This window comes from Oncorhynchus nerka, linkage group LG12, assembly GCF_034236695.1.
Source record: "Oncorhynchus nerka isolate Pitt River linkage group LG12, Oner_Uvic_2.0, whole genome shotgun sequence".
NCBI classification, from domain to species: Eukaryota; Metazoa; Chordata; class Actinopteri; order Salmoniformes; family Salmonidae; genus Oncorhynchus; species Oncorhynchus nerka.
The window spans coordinates 90,513,373-90,534,061 of NC_088407.1; the positions used below are offsets into that span (position 1 = coordinate 90,513,373).

At 50.2% G+C, this 20,689-nt stretch overlaps 1 protein-coding gene across 1 annotated transcript in view; it reads right to left on the reverse strand.

Annotated features, from left to right (window-relative positions):
• Window positions 1-1,569: 1,569 nt before the first annotated feature.
• The window catches only part of alms1 (ALMS1 centrosome and basal body associated protein), an 83,681-nt gene continuing 64,561 nt past the window's right edge, over window positions 1,570-20,689 (reverse strand). Inside the window, exons 11-20 of the mRNA XM_065025039.1 lie at window positions 18,652-19,276; window positions 17,540-17,689; window positions 14,712-16,229; window positions 13,386-13,561; window positions 11,282-11,390; window positions 7,165-7,374; window positions 4,910-5,069; window positions 4,485-4,755; window positions 1,675-1,846; window positions 1,570-1,589 (exon numbers count right to left, since the gene is read on the reverse strand). Coding sequence (XP_064881111.1) covers window positions 1,570-1,589; window positions 1,675-1,846; window positions 4,485-4,755; window positions 4,910-5,069; window positions 7,165-7,374; window positions 11,282-11,390; window positions 13,386-13,561; window positions 14,712-16,229; window positions 17,540-17,689; window positions 18,652-19,276 — 3,411 coding nt within the window. The remainder of the gene's footprint in view (window positions 1,590-1,674; window positions 1,847-4,484; window positions 4,756-4,909; window positions 5,070-7,164; window positions 7,375-11,281; window positions 11,391-13,385; window positions 13,562-14,711; window positions 16,230-17,539; window positions 17,690-18,651; window positions 19,277-20,689) is intronic.

A 20,689-nucleotide genomic window follows, 5' to 3' on the forward strand; every position in this document is an offset into this window, starting at 1 on the left:
TTAACAAACCTATTCCAGAGTTACAGGGTTGAAGACGGGTGGGGACTGAGGGGAGGGTTGGTATCTGCGGGTTGGGAGACTAGGGAGGGTTGGTATCTGTAGGTTGGGAGACTGAGGGGAGAGGTTGGTATCTGCACAGGTTGGGAGACTAGGGGAGGGTTGGTATCTGTTTAACAAACCTATTGGGTTAAGTTGTTGAAGAGGGTGGGGACTGAGGGAGGTTGGTATCTGCGGGTTGGGAGACTAGGGGAGGGTTGGTATCTGTAGGTTGGGAGACTGAGGGGGAGGAGTTGGTATCTGCGGGTTGGGAGACTAGGGGCAGGTTGGTATCTGTTTAACAAACCTATTGGGTTACAGACAAAGAGTTGAAGAGGGTGGGGGACTGAGGGGAGGTTGGTATCTGTAGGTTGGGAGACTAGGGGAGGTTGGTATCTGCGGGTTGGGAGACTAGGGGAGGAGTTGGTATCTGCGGGTTGGGAGACTAGGGGAGGAGTTGGTATCTGCGGGTTGGGAGACTAGGGGAGGTTGGTAACTGCGGGTTGGGAGACTAGGGGAGGGTTGGTAACTGCAGGTTGGGAGACTAGGGGGAGTTGGTACCTGCGGGTTGGGAGACTAGGGGAGGGTTGGTATCTGCAGGTTGGGAGACTAGGGAGAGGTTGGTATCTGCAGGTTGGGAGACTAGGGGAGGTTGGTACCTGCAGGTTGGGAGACTAGGGGAGGTTGGTATCTGACACAGGTTGGGAGACTAGGGGAGGGTTGGTACCTGCGGGTTGGGAGACTAGGGGGGAGGGTTAGTATCTGACACAGAGTGGGAGACTAGGGGAGGGTTGGTATGTGCTGGTTGGGAGACTAGGGGCAGGTTGGTACCTGACGGGTTGGGAGACTAGGGGAGAGGTTGGTACCTGCAGGTTGGGAGACAGGGGAGGGTTGGTATCTGCAGGTTGGGAGACTTGGGGAGGGTTGGTATCAGACACAGGTTGGGAGACTAGGGGGAGGTTTGACCTGCGGGTTGGGAGACTAGGGGGAGGGGTTGGCATCTGCGGGTTGGGAGACTAGACAGGTTGGTATCTGACGGGTTGGGAGACTAGGGGAGGAGTTGGTATCTGCGGGTTGGGAGACTAGGGAGGGGTTGGGCATCTGCAGGTTGGGAGACTAGGGAGGGTTGGTACCTGCAGGTTGGGGACTGAGGGGAGAGGTTGGCATCTGCAGGTTGGGAGACTAGGGGAGGGTTGAGTAGTGAACCAGCAGGTTGGGAGACAGGGGAGGTTGGTACCTGGGAGAGGTTGGTATCTGCTGGTTGGGACACAGAGGGGGAGACTGGGAGACAGGGGAGTGGTTGGGACACAGGTTGGTATCTGCTGGTTGGGAGACACTAGGGGAGGGTTGGTATCTGCTGGTTGGGAGACTAGGGGAGGGTTGGTATCTGCTGGTTGGGAGACTAGGGGAGGGTTGGTATCTGCTGGTTGGGAGACTAGGGGAGGGTTGGTACCTGCAGGTTGGGAGACTAGGGGAGGGTTAGTATCTGCTGGTTGGGAGACTAGGGGAGGTTGGTATCTGCTGGTTGGGAGACTAGGGGAGGGAGTAGGCAACTGACACAGAGTTGGGAGACACAGGAGAGGCAACACAGGTTGGTACCTGACACAGAGTTGGGAGACTAGGACAGGGAGTAGGTACCTGCGGAGTTGGGACAGTCTCCCTGGTCTTCTGGGTTGGAACCAGAAGAGCAACAGACACAGAGTCTCTGACACAGAAGACGACACAGAGTAGGCAACAGACACAGAGTCCTCTCCTCTACCTGCAGCAGACACAGACGCCCACCCTCTCCCAGAGTACCGAGACACAAACTCTGGCAATGCAGACACAGAGAGCCTCCTACAGGAGTTGAAGACGTGGAACAGGAGATCGGATTGAAGAGGAGCAGTTTGTTTGACCAACAACAGAGTAGGCAACACGACACAGAGTAGGCAACAGACACAGAGTAGGTAACAGACACAACGTAGGCAACAGACACAGAGTAGGTAACAGACACAGAGTAGGTAACAGAGACAGAGTAGGCAACAGAGACAGAGTAGGCAACAGACACAGAGTAGGTAACAGACACAGAGTAGGCAACAGACACATAGTAGGCAACAGACACAGAGTAGGTAACAGAGACAGAGTAGGCAACAGACACAGAGTAGGTAACAGACACATAGTAGGCAACAGACACAACGTAGGCAACACGGCGTAGGCAACAGACACAACGTAGGCAACAGACACAACGTAGGCAACACGGCGTAGGCAACAGACACAACGTAGGCAACAGACACAGAGTAGGCAACAGACACAACGTAGGCAACAGACACAGAGTAGGCAACAGACACAACGTAGGCAACAGACACAGAGTAGGTAACAGACACATAGTAGGCAACAGACACAGAGTAGGCAACAGACACAGAGTAGGCAACAGACACAGAGTAGTAGGCAGACAGACAACAGACAGTAGGCAACAGACACAGAGTAGGTAACAGACACAGAGTAGGTAACAGAGACAGAGTAGGCAACAGACACAACGTAGGCAACAGACACAGAGTAGGTAACAGACACAGAGTAGGCAACAGACACAGAGTAGGCAACAGACACAACGTAGGCAACAGACACAGAGTAGGTAACAGACACAGAGTAGGCAACAGACACAGAGTAGACACACAAGCGTGAACAGACACAGAGTAGGCAACAGACACAGAGTAGGCAACAGACACAGAGTAGGCAACAGACACAGAGTAGGTAACAGACACAGAGTAGGCAACAGACACAGAGTAGGTAACAGACACAGAGTAGGTAACAGACACAGAGTAGGTAACAGACACAGAGTAGGTAACAGACACAGAGTAGGTAACAGACACAGAGTAGGCAACAGACACATAGTAGGCAACAGACACATAGTAGGCAACAGACACAGAGTAGGTAACAGACACAGAGTAGGTAACAGACACAGAGTAGGCAACAGACACAGAGTAGGCAACAGACACAGAGCAGGCAACAGACACAGAGTAGGCAACAGACAGAGTAGTGAACCAGACACAGAGTAGGCAACAGACACAGAGCAGGCAACAGACACAGAGTAGGCAACAGACAGAGTAGTGAACCAGACACAGAGTAGGCAACAGACACAGAGTAGGCAACAGACAGAGTAGTGAACCAGACACAGAGTAGGCAACAGACACAGAGTAGGCAACAGACACAGAGTAGGCAACAGACACAGCGTAGGCAACAGACAGAGTAGTGAACCAGACACAGAGTAGGCAACAGACACAGAGTAGGCAACAGACACAGAGTAGGCAACAGACACAGCGAAACACAGAGTAGTGAACCAGACACAGAGTAGGCAACAGACAGAGTAGTGAACCAGACACAGAGTAGGCAACAGACACAGAGTAGGCAACAGACACAGCGAAACACAGAGTAGTGAACCAGACACAGAGTAGGCAACAGACAGAGTAGTGAACCAGACACAGAGTAGGCAACAGACACAGCGTAGGCAACAGACACAGAGTAGGCAACAGACAGAGTAGTGAACCAGACACAGAGTAGGCAACAGACACAGAGTAGGCAACAGACAGAGTAGTGAACCAGACACAGAGTAGGCAACAGACACAGAGTAGGCAACAGACACAGAGTAGGCAACAGACACAGCGAAACACAGAGTAGTGAACCAGACACAGCGTAGGCAACAGACAGAGTAGTGAACCAGACACAGAGTAGGCAACAGACACAGAGTAGGCAACAGACAGAGTAGTGAACCAGACACAGAGTAGGCAACAGACACAGAGTAGGCAACAGACAGAGTAGTGAACCAGACACAGAGTAGGCAACAGACACAGAGTAGTGAACCAGACACAGAGTAGGTAACAGACACAGAGTAGGCAACAGACACAGAGTAGGCAACAGACACAGAGTAGGTAACAGACACAGAGTAGGTAACAGACACAGAGTAGGCAACAGACACAGAGTAGGCAACAGACACAGAGTAGTGACCAGACACAGAGTAGGTAACAGACACAGAGTAGGCAACAGACACAGAGTAGGCAACAGACACAGAGTAGGCAACAGACACAGAGTAGGCAACAGACACAGAGTAGGCAACAGACACAGAGTAGGTAACAGACACAGAGTAGGTAACAGACACAGAGTAGGTAACAGACACAGAGTAGGCAACAGACAGAGTAGTGAACCAGACACAGAGTAGGCAACAGACAGAGTAGTGAACCAGACACAGAGTAGGCAACAGACACATAGTAGGCAACAGACAGAGTAGTGAACCAGACACAGAGTAGGCAACAGACACAGAGTAGGCAACAGACAGAGTAGTGAACCAGACACAGAGTAGGCAACAGACACAGAGTAGGTAACAGACACAGAGTAGGCAACAGACAGAGTAGTGAACCAGACACAGAGTAGGCAACAGACAGAGTAGTGAACCAGACACAGAGTAGGCAACAGACAGAGTAGTGAACCAGACACAGAGTAGGCAACAGACACAGAGCAGGCAACAGACAGAGTAGTGAACCAGACACAGAGTAGGTAACAGACACAGCGAAACACAGAGTGGTGAACCAGACCTGGAGAGAGATGCGGACCAGGGCGGCGGGGGCGTTGCCAGTGGGTTCAGGCCCAGGAGGGGTGATGATGCTGCGCTTGGTGTGCTGCCTCTCACTGGGTCTGTCGCGGTCAGCCTCCAGCTGATTGGTCTGTAGTCTGTCTGTCAGTCTTTCCCTGACAAATCACAGCACAGTTCTTTATAACCACAAAAAAAAAAAACTAGTTCAAAGTTCTTAAACTATACAATAAAGAACAATAAAAAAACAAGAAAGATTTTTAAAAAATACATTGTTAAACAAATAGTAGATTAAAGGTGAATTAGACAGACCTGGCCTGTATTTGTCTCTGTCTGAGTGGTTCTCTCCAGGGCCGGGTGGTTCTGCTGTAGGGTTCAAACCAGGCCGGGCCCTGGGGAGGCTGCTGCTCCGGCTTGTTCTCCTTCCTGCCCTCAGATCTCGGGTCCTCAGCAGGGATGTACCATGATACACCTGGAAGTAGGAAACAGACAGAAAGAGACACCTGGAAGTAGGAAACAGACAGGAAGAGACACCTGGAAGTAGGAAACAGACAGGAAGAGACACCTGGAAGTAGGAAACAGACAGGAAGAGACACCTGGAAGTAGGAAACAGACATGACGACACACCTGGAAGTAGGGTTCAAACCAGACAGGAAGAGACACCTGGCCCTCAGATAGGGTCCAGACAGGAATACACACCTGGAAGTAGGAAACAGACAGGAAGAGACACCTGGAAGTAGGAAACAGACATGACGACACACCTGGAAGTAGGAAACAGACAGGAAGACACACATGGAAGTAGGAAACAAACATGACGAGACACCTGGAAGTAGGAAACAGACAGGAAGAGACACCTGGAAGTAGGAAACAGACATGAAGAGACACCTGGAAGTAGGAAACAGACAGGAAGAGACACCTGGAAGTAGGAAACAGACAGGAAGACACACCTGGAAGTAGGAAACAGACAGGAAGAGACACCTGGAAGTAGGAAACAGACATGACAACACACCTGGAAGTAGGAAACAGACATGAAGAGACACCTGGAAGTAGGAAACAGACAGGAAGAGACACCTGGAAGTAGGAAACAGACATGACGACACACCTGGAAGTAGGAAACAGACATGACGACACACCTGGAAGTAGGAAACAGACAGGAAGACACACCTGGAAGTAGGAAACAGACAGGAAGACACACCTGGAAGTAGGAAACAGACAGGAAGACACACTATCTCCTTAATGCCATGACATACACTGACCAGGTGAAAGCTATGCCGAGTGCCCTAAACTATCTCCTTAATGCCGAGTGCCCTAAACTATCTCCTTAATGCCGAGTGCCCTAAACTATCTCCTTAATGCCGAGTGCCCTAAACTATCTCCTTAATGCCATGACATACACTGACCAGGTGAAAGCTATGCCGAGTGCCCTAAACTATCTCCTTAATGCCGAGTGCCCTAAACTATCTCCTTAATGCCGAGTGCCCTAAACTATCTCCTTAATGCCGAGTGCCCTAAACTATCTCCTTAATGCCGAGTGCCCTAAACTATCTCCTTAATGCCGAGTGCCCTAAACTATCTCCTTAATGCCGAGTGCCCTAAACTATCTCCTTAATGCCGAGTGCCCTAAACTATCTCCTTAATGCCGAGTGCCCTAAACTATCTCCTTAATGCCGAGTGCCCTAAACTATCTCCTTAATGCCGAGTGCCCTAAACTATCTCCTTAATGCCGAGTGCCCTAAACTATCTCCTTACTGCTGAGTGCCAAACAGAGACCCATCAGGTCTGTGGTATGACTCGTCCAGGGATTGAACTCATAACCTTCCAATCTCAGGGCGGACACTAACAATAAGGTTGGTAGAACTGCATGGTACTGCAGATATACACTGAGTCTACAAAACATTAGGAACACCTACTCTTTCCATGACACAGACTGACCAGGTGAATCCAGGTGAAAGATATGATCCCTTATTGATGTCACCTGTTAAATCCACTTCAATCAGTGTAGATGAAGGGGAGGAGACATGTAGATGAAGGGGAGGAGACATGTAGATGAAGGGGAGGAGACATGTAGATGAAGGGGAGGAGACAGGTGGTTAAAGAAGGATTTTTAAGCCTTGAGACAAATAGAGACATGGATTGTGTTCGTGTGTCATTCAGAGGGTGAACGGGGAAGACAAAATATTTAAGTGGCTTTGAACAGGGTTTGGTAGTAGGTGCCAGGAGCACCGGTTTGTGTCAAGAACTGCAACGCTGCTGGGTTTTTCCACGCTCAACAGTTTCCTGTATATCAAGAACGGTCCACCCACCCAAAGGACATCCAGCCAACTGGACACAACAGTGGGAAGCATTGGAGTCAACATGGGGCCAGCATTCCTGTGGAACGCTTTAGACACCTTGTAGAGTCCGTGTCCCTGACGAATTGAGGCTGTTCTGAGGACAAAATGGAGGGTGTTCCTAATAGTGAAGCTAGTCCCGCTGCTCGTTTCTGTCTTTAAATAATATTGGATTCGTATTGTGTTACTGATTTGGAGCGCTCCAGAGTTTAAATGTAAAATGTCAGTTCTCCGTACCTTGAGGGTAGTAGGGCCTGGCAGAGGGTTGGCTCATCTTCCTCTTTCTCTGCGTTTTAGGAGGGCTCCTGTCCCCCGCTCTACCCCTCTTGCTACCAGAGTGTGAGGAGGGGAGCACCCTGGCACCCCTGGCTGAGCCTGGCGAGGGGAACGTTGTGCCGACGTCTCGGGTGTGGCGACGTGTTCCGTACCTCACAATCTCCAGGTCCCCTGCGGAGAGGAGAGGAGAGGAGGGGAGAGGTGAGGAGGGGGAGGGAAGAGGAGGAGAGGAGGGGAGAGGAGGGGGGAGGGAGGGGAGGAGAGGTGAGGAGGGAAGAGAGGAGAGGGAGAGGTGAGGAGGAGGGAGGGAGGAGGGGAGGAGAGGAGAGGTGAGGGGAGAGGAGAGGGAGAGGAGAGGTGAGGTGAGGAGGGGAGAGGAGAGGTGAGGTGAGGAGGGGAGAGGAGAGGTGAGGTGAGGAGGGGAGAGGAGAGGTGAGGTGAGGAGAGGTGAGGTGAGGAGAGTGAGAGGAGAGGAGAGGAGAGGTGAGGTGAGGAGAGGAGAGGAGAGGAGAGGTGAGGTGAGGAGAGGAGGGGAGAGGAGAGGAGAGGTGAGATGGTTGAGTGTCCATGATTGAGGCACTCCCTCCACACCTCAAATGTTTCTACACTTAACAAAATTATCAAAACGCAACAGGTAAAGTGTTGGTCCCATGTTTCACGAGCTGAAATAAAAGATCCCACAAATGTTCCATTCGTACAAAAAGCTGATTTATTTCAAATTTTCTGCACAGATTTGTTTACATCCCTGTTAGTGAGCATTTCTCCCTTTGCCAAGATAATCCATCCACCTGACAGGTGTGGCATATCAAGAAGCTGATTAAACAGCATGATCATTACACAGGTGCACCTTGTGCTGGATACAATAAAAGGCCACTCTAAAATGTGCAGTTTGAGGGAGCGTGCAGTTTGCATGCTGACTGCAGGAATGTCCACCAGATCTGTTGCCAGAGGCTTGAAAGTTCATTTCTCTATGATAAGCCGCCTCCAATGTTGTTTTAGAGAATTTGGCAGTACGTCCAACCAGCCTGACAACAGCAGACCACGTGTAACCACACCAGCCCAGGACCTCCACACCCGGCTCCTTCTCCTGCGGGATCGTCTGAGATCAGCCACCCGGACAGCTGATGAAATGGTGGGTTTTCACAAACTGTCAGAAACCGTCTCAGGGAAGCTCATCTGCGTGCTCGTCGTCCTCACCGGGGTCTTGACCTGACTGGCCACAGGCCTCGCTGGAGAAGTGTGCTCTTCACGGATGAATCCCGGTTTCAACTGTACCGAGCAGATGGCATCTCATCCTGTCTACATGGCAGACAGCGTGTATGGCGTTGTGTGGGTGAGAAATTTGCTGATGTCAACGTTGTGAACAGAGTGCCCCATGGTGGAGGTGGGGTTATGGTATGGGCAGACATAAGCTATGGACAACAAACACAATTGCCTTTTATCGATGGCAGTTTGAATGAACAGAGATACCGTGACGAGATCCTGAGGCCCATTGTCGTGCCATTCATCCACCTCCATCACCTCATGTTTCAGCAGGATAATGCACAGAGATACCGTGATGAGATCCTGAGGCCCATTGTCGTTCCATTCATCCACCGCCATCACCTCATGTTTCAGCAGGATAATGCACAGAGATACCGTGACGAGATCCTGAGGCCCATTATCGTGCCATTCATCCACCGCCATCACCTCATGTTTCAGCATGATAATGCACAGAGATACCGTGATGAGATCCTGAGGCCCATTGTCATGCCATTCATCCACCTCCATCACCTCATGTTTCAGCATGATAATGCACAGAGATACCGTGACGAGATCCTGAGGCCCATTATCGTTCCATTCATCCACCTCCATCACCTCATGTTTCAGCAGGATAATGCACAGAGATACCGTGACGAGATCCTGAGGCCCATTATCGTTCCATTCATCCACCTCCATCACCTCATGTTTCAGCAGGATAATGCACGGCTCCATGTCGCAAGGATCTGTACACAATTCCTGGAAGCTGAAGATGTCCCAGTTCTTCCCTGGCCTGCATACTCACCAGACACGTCACCCATTGAGCATGTTTGGGATGCTCTGGATCGACGTGTACGACAGCATGTTCCAGTTCCCGCCAATAGGACAGTTGAGCTAACGTGCGCTAATGTGATTAGCATGACAGTTGTAAGTAACAGCAAACTTTCCGGGACATAGACATGTCTTATACGAGCAGAAAGCTTAAATTCGTGTTACTGTAAATGCACTGTCCAATTTACAGTAGCTTTTACAGTGAAATAATACTATGCTATTGTTTGAGGAACAGAACACTTTTGTCACGGCAACTGGTTTGATACATTCACCTCTGAAGGTAAATAATGTCCTTACATTCAGTGATCTGGCTCTGATTGGTCATCGAGAGGCTCCCAGAGATAAAATTCAGCAACATATTGCAAATTCTTCACTCGATCAATCTGAATCTTTACACACACGCTGCTGCCATCTAGTGGCCAAAATATAAATTACGCCTAAACTGTAATATTATATTATGGCCTCGCTTGGATTTCAAAGATGATAAAAAAATAAATAAACAAATAAATGAAAAACGCATGTTTTTGTTTGTTTGTATTACCAGATCTAATGTGATATATTCTCCGACATTAATTTCACATTTCCACAAATGTAAAAGTGTTTCCTTTCAAATGGTACCAAGAATATGCTTCAGGTCCGGAGCTACGGGAAGTTAGATTTGGGTATGTTATTTTAGGAGAAAATTGAAAAAACAGGGTCAGATCCTTAAGAGGTTTTAGGTCTCTGTGACCAACATCTGTATTCCCAGTAACGTGAAATTCATAGATTAGGGCCTAATGAATATATTTCAATTGACTGAATTCCTTATACAGTGCATTCTGAAAGTATTCAGACCCCTTCCCCTTTCGTTACAGCCTTATTCTACAATTGATTCAATATTTCTCCCCCCCCTCATCAATCTACGCACAACGCCTCATAATGACAAAGCACAAACAAGTTGTCCACCTGTGATAAATGCAGTTGACAGTGCATGTCAGAGCAAAAACCAAGCCGTGAGGTGGAAGGAATTGTCCGTAGAGCTCCAAGACAGGATTGTCGAGGCACCGATCTGGGGAAAGGTACCAACACATTTCTGCAGCATTGAAGGTCCCCAAGAACACAGTGGACTCCATAATTCTGAAATGGAAGAAGCCACGAAGACTCTTAGAGCAGAACCAAACTGAGCATTTGGGGAAGAAGGACCTTGGTCTGGAAGGTGACCAAGAACCCGGTGGTCACTCTGACAGAGCTCCAGAGTTCCTCTGTGGAGATGGGAGAACCTTCCAGAAGGATAACAATCTCTGCAGCACTCCACCAATCAGGCCTTCATGGTAGAGTGGCCAGACAGAAACCCCTCAGTAAAAGGAACATGACAGCCCTCTTGGAGTTTGCCAAAAGGCACATAAAGGACTCTCAGACCATGAGAAACAAGATTCTCTACTCTGATGAAAACAAGATTGAACTCTTTGGCCTGAATGCCAAGTTGTAGACACAAGGCTGTAATCACTGCCAAAGGTTCTTCAACAAAGTAAAGGGTCTGAATACTTATGTAAATGTGATTTAATATATGTATTAATTTAATTTAATTAATGTAAAAATTTCTAAAAACCTGTTTTTGCTTTGTCATTATGGGGTATTGTGATGTCATTATGGGGTATTGTGATGTCATTATGGGGTATTGTGATGTCATTATGGGGTATTGTGATGTCATTATGGGGTATTGTGATGTCATTATGGGGTATTGTGATGTCATTATGGGGTATTGTGATGTCACTATGGGGTATTGTGATGTCACTATGGGGTATTGTGATGTCACTATGGGTTATGATGTGTGTAGATTGATGAGGAAAAAAACCAATTGAATCCATTTTAGAATAAGGCTGTAAAGTAACAAAATGTGGAAATAGTCAAAGGGTCTGAATACACTGTGTGAACTGGAACTCAGTCAAATATTTGAAATTGTTGCAATGTTGCGTTTATATTTTTGTTCAGTGTCCATATTATTTTCAGAACATACTGGGTTACTGACCTGCCTGTACACCTTTGCTGACATGTTTGACTGCCTTCTTGGAGTGGGAGGGGCCACGATGCGAGGGGAGGGTGTAGGTGCTGGTTGAAGATGCAGAGTCAGCTGGAATCTGAGGAGCCACAATACACAGGAGCCCATCAATGGGTATCAAAACTATAGAGGCCATTCAATATACTGTAGAGAGCAGAGCCTGAGAAAGATGGGTCTGAAAACAAACCGTTTTATAACAGAAAGGGTAGAGAGCAGAGAGGAGAGAGAGAGAGAGAGAGAGAGAGAGAGAGAGAGAGAGAGAGGCAAGCTGGTCCTGGGGCTCTATACACAAACGGACCCCACAGAGCCCCAGCCTGAGAAAGATGGGTCTGAAAACAAACCGTTTTATAACAGAAAGGGTAGAGAGCAGAGAGGAGAGAGAGAGAGAGAGAGGAAAGCTGGTCCTGGGGCTCTGTACAAACGGACCCCACAGAGCCCCAGCCTGAGAAAGATGGGTCTGAAAACAAACCGTTTTATAACAGAAAGGGTAGAGAGCAGAGAGGAGAGAGAGAGAGAGAGAGGAAAGCTGGTCCTGGGGCTCTGTACAAACGGACCCCACAGAGCCCCAGCCTGAGAAAGATGGGTTTGAAAACAAACCGTTTTATAACAGAAAGGGTAGAGAGCAGAGAGGAGAGAGAGAGAGAAAGAGAGAGAGAGAGGCAAGCTGGTCCTGGGGCTCTGTACACAAACGGACCCCACAGAGCCCCAGCCTGAGAAAGATGGGTCTGAAAACAAACCGTTTTATAACAGAAAGGGTAGAGAGCAGAGAGGAGAGAGAGAGAGATGCAAGCTGGTCCTGGGGCTCTGTACACAAACGGACCCCACAGAGCCCCAGCCTGAGAAAGATGGGTCTGAAAACAAACCGTTTTATAACAGAAAGGGTAGAGAGCAGAGAGGAGAGAGAGAGAGATGCAAGCTGGTCCTGGGGCTCTGTACACAAACAGACCCCACAGAGCCCCAGGACAGCAACACAATTAGACCCAACCAAATCATGAGAAAACAAAAAGATAATTACTTGACACATTGGAAAGAATTAACAAAAAAAAACAGAGCAAACTAGAATGCTATTTGGCCCTAAACAGAGAGTAACACTGTGGCAGAATACCTGACCACTGTGACTGACACAAAATTAAGGAAAGCTTTGACTATGTACAGACTCAGTGAGCATAGCCTTGCTATTGAGAAAGGCCGCCGTAGGCAGACATGGCTCTCAAGAGAAGACAGCAGATTTGTGACCTGTTGCCACCAACCAGAAAAGGGCAACCAGTGAAGAACAAACACCATTGTAAATATAACCCATATTTATGTTAACTTATTTTCCGTTTTGTACTTTAACTATTTGCAGACCATTACAACACTGTATATAGACATCATATGACATTTTAAATCTGTTTTTTCCGAAGTGTAATGTTTACTGTTCATTTTGACTGTTTATTTCACTTTTTGTTTATGATCTATTTCACTTGCTTTGGCAATGATAACATATGTTTCCCAAGCTAATAAAGTTCTTGAATTGAAATTGAGAGAGAGATGAGGGAGAGAAGAGAGAGAGAGAGAAGGGAGAGAAGAGAGAGAGATGGAGAGAAGAGAGAGAGGAGAGAAGAGAGAGAGAGAGGAGAGAAGAGAGAGATGGAGAGAAGAGAGAGAAGAGAGAGATGGAGAGAAGAGAGAGAAGAGAGAGATGGAGAGAAGAGAGAAAAGAGAGAGAAGAGAGAGATGGAGAGGAGAGAAAGAGAGAAGAGAGAGAGAGAAGAGAGAGAAGAGAGATGGAGAGAAGAGAAGAGAGAGAGGAGAGAGAGAGAGGAGAGAAGAGAGAGATGGAGAGAAGAGAGAAAAGAGAGAGGGAGAGAAGAGAGAGATGGAGAGGAGAGAAAGAGAGAAGAGAGAGAGAGAAGAGAGATGGAGAGAAGAGAGAGATGGAGAGAGGAGAAGAGAGAGAGGAGAGAGAGAGAGAAGAGAGAGAGAGAAGAGAGAGATGGAGAGAAGAGAGAGAGGAGAGAGAGAGAAGAGAGAGATGGAGAGAAGAGAAGAGAGAGAGAGACAGAAGAACAAGTCAACAGAACGGTACACATACTACAGAGTTATCAGTGCCAGTAGACTCTGAGGGGACTGGGGGGATATGAAGAGTCTCTCTGGGCCTCCCTCTCCTCTGCTCCTTGCTCTGCCTCTGCTGGAGGATGGTGTTGTACAGTTTACTAAGGCTGTGGCTGGTCCTGTGATTGGTCCTGTGGCTGGTCCTGTGATTGGTCCCTAGGTGAGTTGAACAAAAGGAGAATAGTTCGTAAACAATAGCTAATGTTCTTTAAACATCTTGTTGAATTGAAAAGTGTTCCCAAGTAACATGTACACCTCAAGCAGAACCCTTGCTGAACCCACCTTGTGTATTCAGCCCTCTGACCCTGTAGGCTCCGAAGGCCCTCACCTTGATGAACCCACCTTGTGTATTCAGCCCTCTGACCCTGTGGGCTCCGAAGGCCCTCACCTTGCTGAACCCACCTTGTGTATTCAGCCCTCTGACCCTGTGGGCTCCGAAGGCCCTCACCTTGCTGAACCCACCTTGTGTATTTAGCCCTCTGACCCTGTGGGCTCCGAAGGCCCTCACCTTGCTGAACCCACCTTGTGTATTCAGCCCTCTGACCCTGTGGGCTCCGAAGGCCCTCACCTTGCTGAACCCACCTTGTGTATTCAGCCCTCTGACCCTGTGGGCTCCGAAGGCCCTCACCTTGCTGAACCCACCTTGTGTATTCAGCCCTCTGACCCTGTGGGCTCCGAAGGCCCTCAACCTTGCTGAACCCACCTTGTGTATTCAGCCCTCTGACCCTGTAGGCTCCGAAGGCCCTCACCTTGTTGAACCCACCTTGTGTATTCAGCCCTCTGACCCTGTGGGCTCCGAAGGCCCTCAACCTTGCTGAACCCACCTTGTGTATTCAGCCCTCTGACCCTGTGGGCTCCGAAGGCCCTCACCTTGTTGAACCCACCTTGTGTATTCAGCCCTCTGACCCTGTGGGCTCCGAAGGCCCTCAACCTTGCTGAACCCACCTTGTGTATTCAGCCCTCTGACCCTGTGGGCTCCGAAGGCCCTCAACCTTGCTGAACCCACCTTGTGTATTCAGCCCTCTGACCCTGTGGGCTCCGAAGGCCCTCACCTTGCTGAACCCACCTTGTGTATTCAGCCCTCTGACCCTGTGGGCTCCGAAGGCCCTCACCTTGCTGAACCCACCTTGTGTATTCAGCCCTCTGACCCTGTGGGCTCCGAAGGCCCTCACCTTGTTGAACCCACCTTGTGTATTCAGTCCTCTGACCCTGTAGGCTCCGAAGGCCCTCACCTTGTTGAACCCACCTTGTGTATTCAGCCCTCTGACCCTGTGGGCTCCGAAGGCCCTCACCTTGCTGAACCCACCTTGTGTATTCAGCCCTCTGACCCTGTGGGCTCCGAAGGCCCTCACCAGTCGGGCTGTGTCTATTGTTGACATGGAGCTGCTGGTCTCCCCTGAGACACTCCCAGACCTCTCTCTCTCTGCTGGACACAGGTATTGGCTGCGGGCCGGGAGGTGGGAGGGGCTAAAGCTGTGGGCCGGACCATGGGAGGGGCTAGAGCTGTCCTCCCCCTCTGCGGGCCGGGGCTCCTCATCCTGCTGCTCCCAGGCCTGGCGGGGAACACTAGCCTTAGCCTGGTTAGCTTTAGCATGGGGATCGCTCCGGCCACTGCTGCTCTCCTCTCTCCTCCCTTCCTCCACACCTCCTCTTCTCCTCTCTTCCTCCTTCCTACCACTCTTTCGTTCTCTTCTCCTCCCTCCTCCCTCTTGTTCTGTGGTATCAGTCTGCTGCGTTGGTTCTGGCTCTGGCGGGGCGGAGGTCCCGGTGCTGTGGATGAGACGGGACAGACGCTCCAGCCGCTCCAGCAGGGACGCCTCTCTCTCATTGGTGGGCCGGGCCTCCTCCAGGCTCCACCTCTCACTGAACCTGCGCCACAGTTGGTCCAGAGTGCTGCCACTCCGCTGGGCTAAACTGTGGTCCCGCCTCAACGGCTCTCGCTCCATCCCTGGGTGAGGGGCCGAGGTTCGGACAAGGTGAGCGTTGGAGATTTGGTGGTCCATTTGGAGATGGTGGGTTTTGGGGAAGTGATGGTGGAGGTCCATGGAACTATAGTCCATCTCTACATGCAGAGGCTGAAACACCTCCAGCTCCTCTTCCCCTACCCCCAGGCTGCAGCGAAGGGAGGGCTGGACAGGGTGGTCTGTGTCTGGGACACCCTGGGTGTGTGTGGAGGTGGTGATTGAGGTTCCATGGTCTCTCATGGCTGCAGAGGGTCCTCTAGTGGTGCTGGTTGGTATAGCAGGACCTCTAGTGGTGGTGGTTGGTATAGCAGGACCTCTAGTGGTGGTGGTTGGTATAGCAGGACCTCTAGTGGTGGTGGTTGGTATAGCAGGACCTCTAGTGGTGGTGGTTGGTATAGCAGGACCTCTGGTGGTGGTGGTTGGTATAGCAGGACCTCTAGTGGTGGTGGTTGGTATAGCAGGACCTCTAGTGGTGGTGGTTGGTATAGCAGGACCTCTAGTGGTGGTGGTTGGTATAGCAGGACCTCTAGTGGTGGTGATTGGTATAGCAGGACCTCTGGTGGTGGTGGTTGGTACAGCAGGTCCTCTAGTGGTGGTGATTGGTATAGCAGGACCTCTAGTGGTGGTGGTTGGTACAGCAGGTCCTCTAGTGGTGGTGGTTGGTACAGCAGGTCCTCTAGTGGTGGTGGTTGGTATAACAGGTCCTCTAGTGGTGGTGGTTGGTCCAGCAGGTCCTCTAGTGGTGGTGATTGGTATAGCAGGTACTCTGGTTAACCCTCCTGTGACATGAGAGAAGCATTTTGACTGTGGAGTACGCTGGTCAACCAATGGTTGGCCTTCATCGTCTGGCACGGTGGTACCTGAGGGTGGAAATGGTATCTGGTTAAGAATTAATGAGAAAATAACATTCACACACAAAGCAGTGACTCTGTCCATGAAATATATACATACTGTATACAATACTGACCCGGTCCTTTCTCGCAGTGGTAAACCCTCACTATACTGACCCGGTCCTTCTCCCAGAGTTAAACCCTCACTACACTGACCCGGTCCTTCTCCCAGTGTTAAACCCTCACTATACTGACCCGGTCCCCCCCCCCCCCAGTGTTAAACCCTCACTACACTGACCCGGTCCTTCCCCCAGTGTTAAACCCTCACTACACTGACCCGGTCCTTCCCCCAGTGTTAAACCCTCACTATACTGACCCGGTCCTTCCTCCCAGTGTTAAACCCTCACTACACTGACCCGGTCCTTCCCCCAGTGTTAAACCCTCACTATACTGACCCGGTCCTTCTCCCAGAGTTAAACCCTCACTATACTGACCCTGTCCTTCCCCCCAGTGTTAAACCCTCACTACACTGACCCGGTCCTTCCCCCAGTGTTAAACCCTCACTACACTGACCCGGTCCTTCCCCCAGTGTTAAACCCTCACTATACTGACCCGGTCCTTCCCCCAGTGTTAAACCCTCACTACACTGACCCGGTCCTTCTCCCAGTGTTAAACCCTCAATATACTGACCCGGTCCTTCCCCCCAGTGTTAAACCGTCACTATACTGACCCGGTCCCCCCCCCCCCCAGTGTTAAACCCTCACTATACTGACCCGGTCCTTCTCCCAGTGTTAAACCCTCACTATACTGACCCGGTCCTTCTCCCAGTGTTAAACCCTCACTATACTGACCCGGTCCTTCTCCCAGTGTTAAACCCTCACTACACTGACCCGGTCCTTTCTCCCAGTGTTAAACCCTCACTATACTGACCCGGTCCTTCTCCCAGTGTTAAACCCTCACTATACTGACCCGGTCCTTTCTCCCAGTGTTAAACCCTCACTATACTGACCCGGTCCCCCCCCCCCCCCCCCCAGTGTTAAACCCTCACTACACTGACCCGGTCCTTCTCCCAGTGTTAAACCCTCACTACACTGACCCGGTCCTTCTCCCAGTGTTAAACCCTCACTACACTGACCCGGTCCTTCCCCCAGTGTTAAACCCTCACTATACTGACCCGGTCCTTCCTCCCAGTGTTAAACCCTCACTATACTGACCCGGTCCTTCTCCCAGTGTTAAACCCTCACTATACTGACCCGGTCCTTTCTCCCAGTGTTAAACCCTCACTACACTGACCCGGTCCTTCCTCCCAGTGTTAAACCCTCACTATACTGAGTGCTCACCTGTCCTCTCCATACTGTAGTTTTCTCCCAGTCTTTGTCTCTTGCTGTAGATACCCTCTGTGTGTTTGATGTTTACCCCTCTGTCCACCTGCTGCTCTCGTGACCCCAGGATCTCTATGTTGAAGCGAGGGGGCACCGCGTCGTCCGAGCCTGGGGAGGAGAGAGAGAGAGAGCGGGAGGAACGGGTGAGTGCCTCGGAGAGGAAGCCCTGTCTCTCTTACTATCTCTGAGGATCATCGCTGTCGGACCTGACACTGCCTCTGTCTCTCTCTTGCACTCACACTGGAACATGAATAATTAATTTGATACACAGTGCCTGTTACAAAAGACCAGCTGCTAACTGTCTGGGGGAGGAGAGGAGGGGCCAGAGAGGAGGACAGAGGAGGAGGAAAGAGGAGAGGAGGCCAGAGGAGAGGCCAGAGGAGAGGAGGTCAGAGAAGAGGCCAGAGGAGAGGACAGAGGAGGAAACCAGAGAAGAGGAGGCCAGAGGAGAGGCCAGAGGAGAGGAGGCCAGAGGAAAGGAGGAGGGGCCAGAGGAGAGGAGATCAGAGGAGAGGAGGAGGGGCCAGAGGAGAGGAGACCTGAGGGAGAGGCCAGAGGAGAGGAGAGGAAGCCAGAGGAGAGGAGGCCAGAGGAGAGGCCAGAGGAGAGGAGAAGAGGCCAGAGGAGAGACTAGAAGAGAGGAGGCCAGAAGAGAGGCCAGAGGAGAGGCCAGAGGAGGGGCCAGAGGAGAGGAGGCCAGAGGAGAGGCCAGAGGAGAGGAGGAGGGGCCAGAGGAGAGGAGGAGGGGCCAGAGGAGAGAGAGGGGGCCAGGGGAGAGAGAGGAGGAGTCAGAAGAGAGAGAGGAGGGGCCAGAGGAGAGAGAGGAGGGGCCAGGGGAGAGAGAGGAGGAGTCAGAAGAGAGAGAGGAGGGGCCAGAGGAGAGGAGGAGGGGCCAGGTGGCTGCATCTATTACAGTACGATCTAAGTTAGCCTTCAGGAGTTCTCTAGACCGAGGGGATCATTCATTATTGAATGCCTTGGAATACCTGTCAGTCTGTCAGCGTCACTATAGATACGTTTAGAAACGTCTAAATAATGTATTTTAACTAGCTAGATAAGAGATGCTGTACCTGGGTGGGAACTCTCCATGGTGGAGTCAGATCGTATGGGGGAAAGCTGTGGCTCAGGAAGCGTCTGGGGTACGTAGAACATCTCCTCACTACCGTGTGGTTTATACGGCAACAGAACCGTCAGCGCCGCCTGCCTAGACGGACCGGTACCAGTCAGCCTCTGGGGAGGTGTGAAGCATTGTGGGAAGGTGGAGGTTGCCGTGGTGATCTGGACTGAGGCGTCGGCCGTCTCCTGCCCCTGTCTCCAAATTGGATCTCTGTTCTCCTGCGACCCCGTCTTATTGGCCGGAGCAGGCTCGGGGGCGTAACCTAGGCTCTCGTCTTCGTCAACACTGCTGGAGACGGCAGAGGAGTGTCTGACAGGAGCAAAAGACAGAAGTCTCCGGGACCTCTCTTCAGCCCCTTTAGGACCAGGGGAGAGGGTGACGTGGAGGTGGGACACCTGACCCGTCCTGGTGGTCCAAGCTCCAGAGACCCAGTCTGCTCCAGAACCCATGATGGACCCAGGACGACCTTCGTCGGGGTGAGACCGGGAAATCTGCCCGTACATGACTGGGGTCAGAGGGAGAGGAGCTGCAGAGTGGGGAAGACCAGTAAAGGGGTTCTCTTGGTCTCTACCAGGCAGCTGGTTGGGAGAGAGGGAGACCGAGGAAGAGGAGGGAGAGGGAGGAAGAGGAGGGAGAGGGAGACCGAGGAAGAGGAGGGAGGAAGAGGGAGACCGAGGAAGAGGAGGGAGAGGGAGGAAGAGGGAGACCGAGGAAGGGGAGGGAGACCGAGGAAGAGGAGGGAGACCGAGGAAGAGGAGGGAGAGGGAGACCGAGGAAGAGGGGGGAGAGGGAGACCGAGGAAGAGGGGGGAGAGGGAGAGAGAGTGTGACAGTGTTAGGGTCCAGAGGACATTCCTTTTCTTAAACACCAGGTCATCTGAGTGTGAATAACAGTGTCAGTCTATAACAGGGTCAGTCTATAACAGTGTTAGTCTATAACAGGGTCAGTCTATAACAGGGTCAGTCTATAACAGGGTCAGTCTATAACAGTGTCAGTCTATAACAGTGTTAGTCTATAACAGGGTCAGTCTATAACAGTGTCAGTCTATAACAGTGTTAGTCTATAACAGTGTCAGTCTATAACAGTGTCAGTCTATAACAGTGTCAGTCTATAACAGGGTCAGTCTATAACAGGGTCAGTCTATAACAGTGTCAGTCTATAACAGTGTCAGTCTATAACAGGGTCAGTCTATAACAGTGTCAGTCTATAACAGTGTCAGTCTATAACAGATCTGAGTGTGAATAACAGTGTTAGTCTATAACAGTGTCAGTCTATAACAGTGTCAGTCTATAACAGTGTCAGTCTATAACAGTGTCAGTCTATAACAGTGTTAGTCTATAACAGTGTCAGTCTATAACAGGGTCAGTCTATAACAGTGTTAGTCTATAACAGGGTCAGTCTATAACAGTGTTAGTCTATAACAGATCTGAGTGTGAATAACAGTGTTAGTCTATAACAGTGTCAGTCTATAACAGTGTTAGTCTATAACAGTGTCAGTCTATAACAGGGTCGGTCTATAACAGGGTCAGTCTATAACAGTGTTAGTCTATAACAGTGTTAGTCTATAACAGGGTCAGTCTATAACAGTGTCAGTCTATAACAGTGTCAGTCTATAACAGTGTTAGTCTATAACAGTGTCAGTCTATAACAGTGTTAGTCTATAACAGTGTTAGTCTATAACAGTGTCAGTCTATAACAGTGTCAGTCTATAACAGTGTCAGTCTATAACAGTGTCAGTCTATAACAGATCTGAGTGTGATTAACAGGGTCAGTCTATAACAGTGTCAGTCTATAACAGTGTCAGTCTATAACAGTGTCAGTCTATAACAGTGTCAGTCTATAACAGTGTTAGTCTATAACAGTGTCAGTCTATAACAGTGTTAGTCTATAACAGATCTGAGTGTGATTAACAGGGTCAGTCTATAACAGTGTTAGTCTATAACAGTGTTAGTCTATAACAGTGTCAGTCTATAACAGTGTCAGTCTATAAC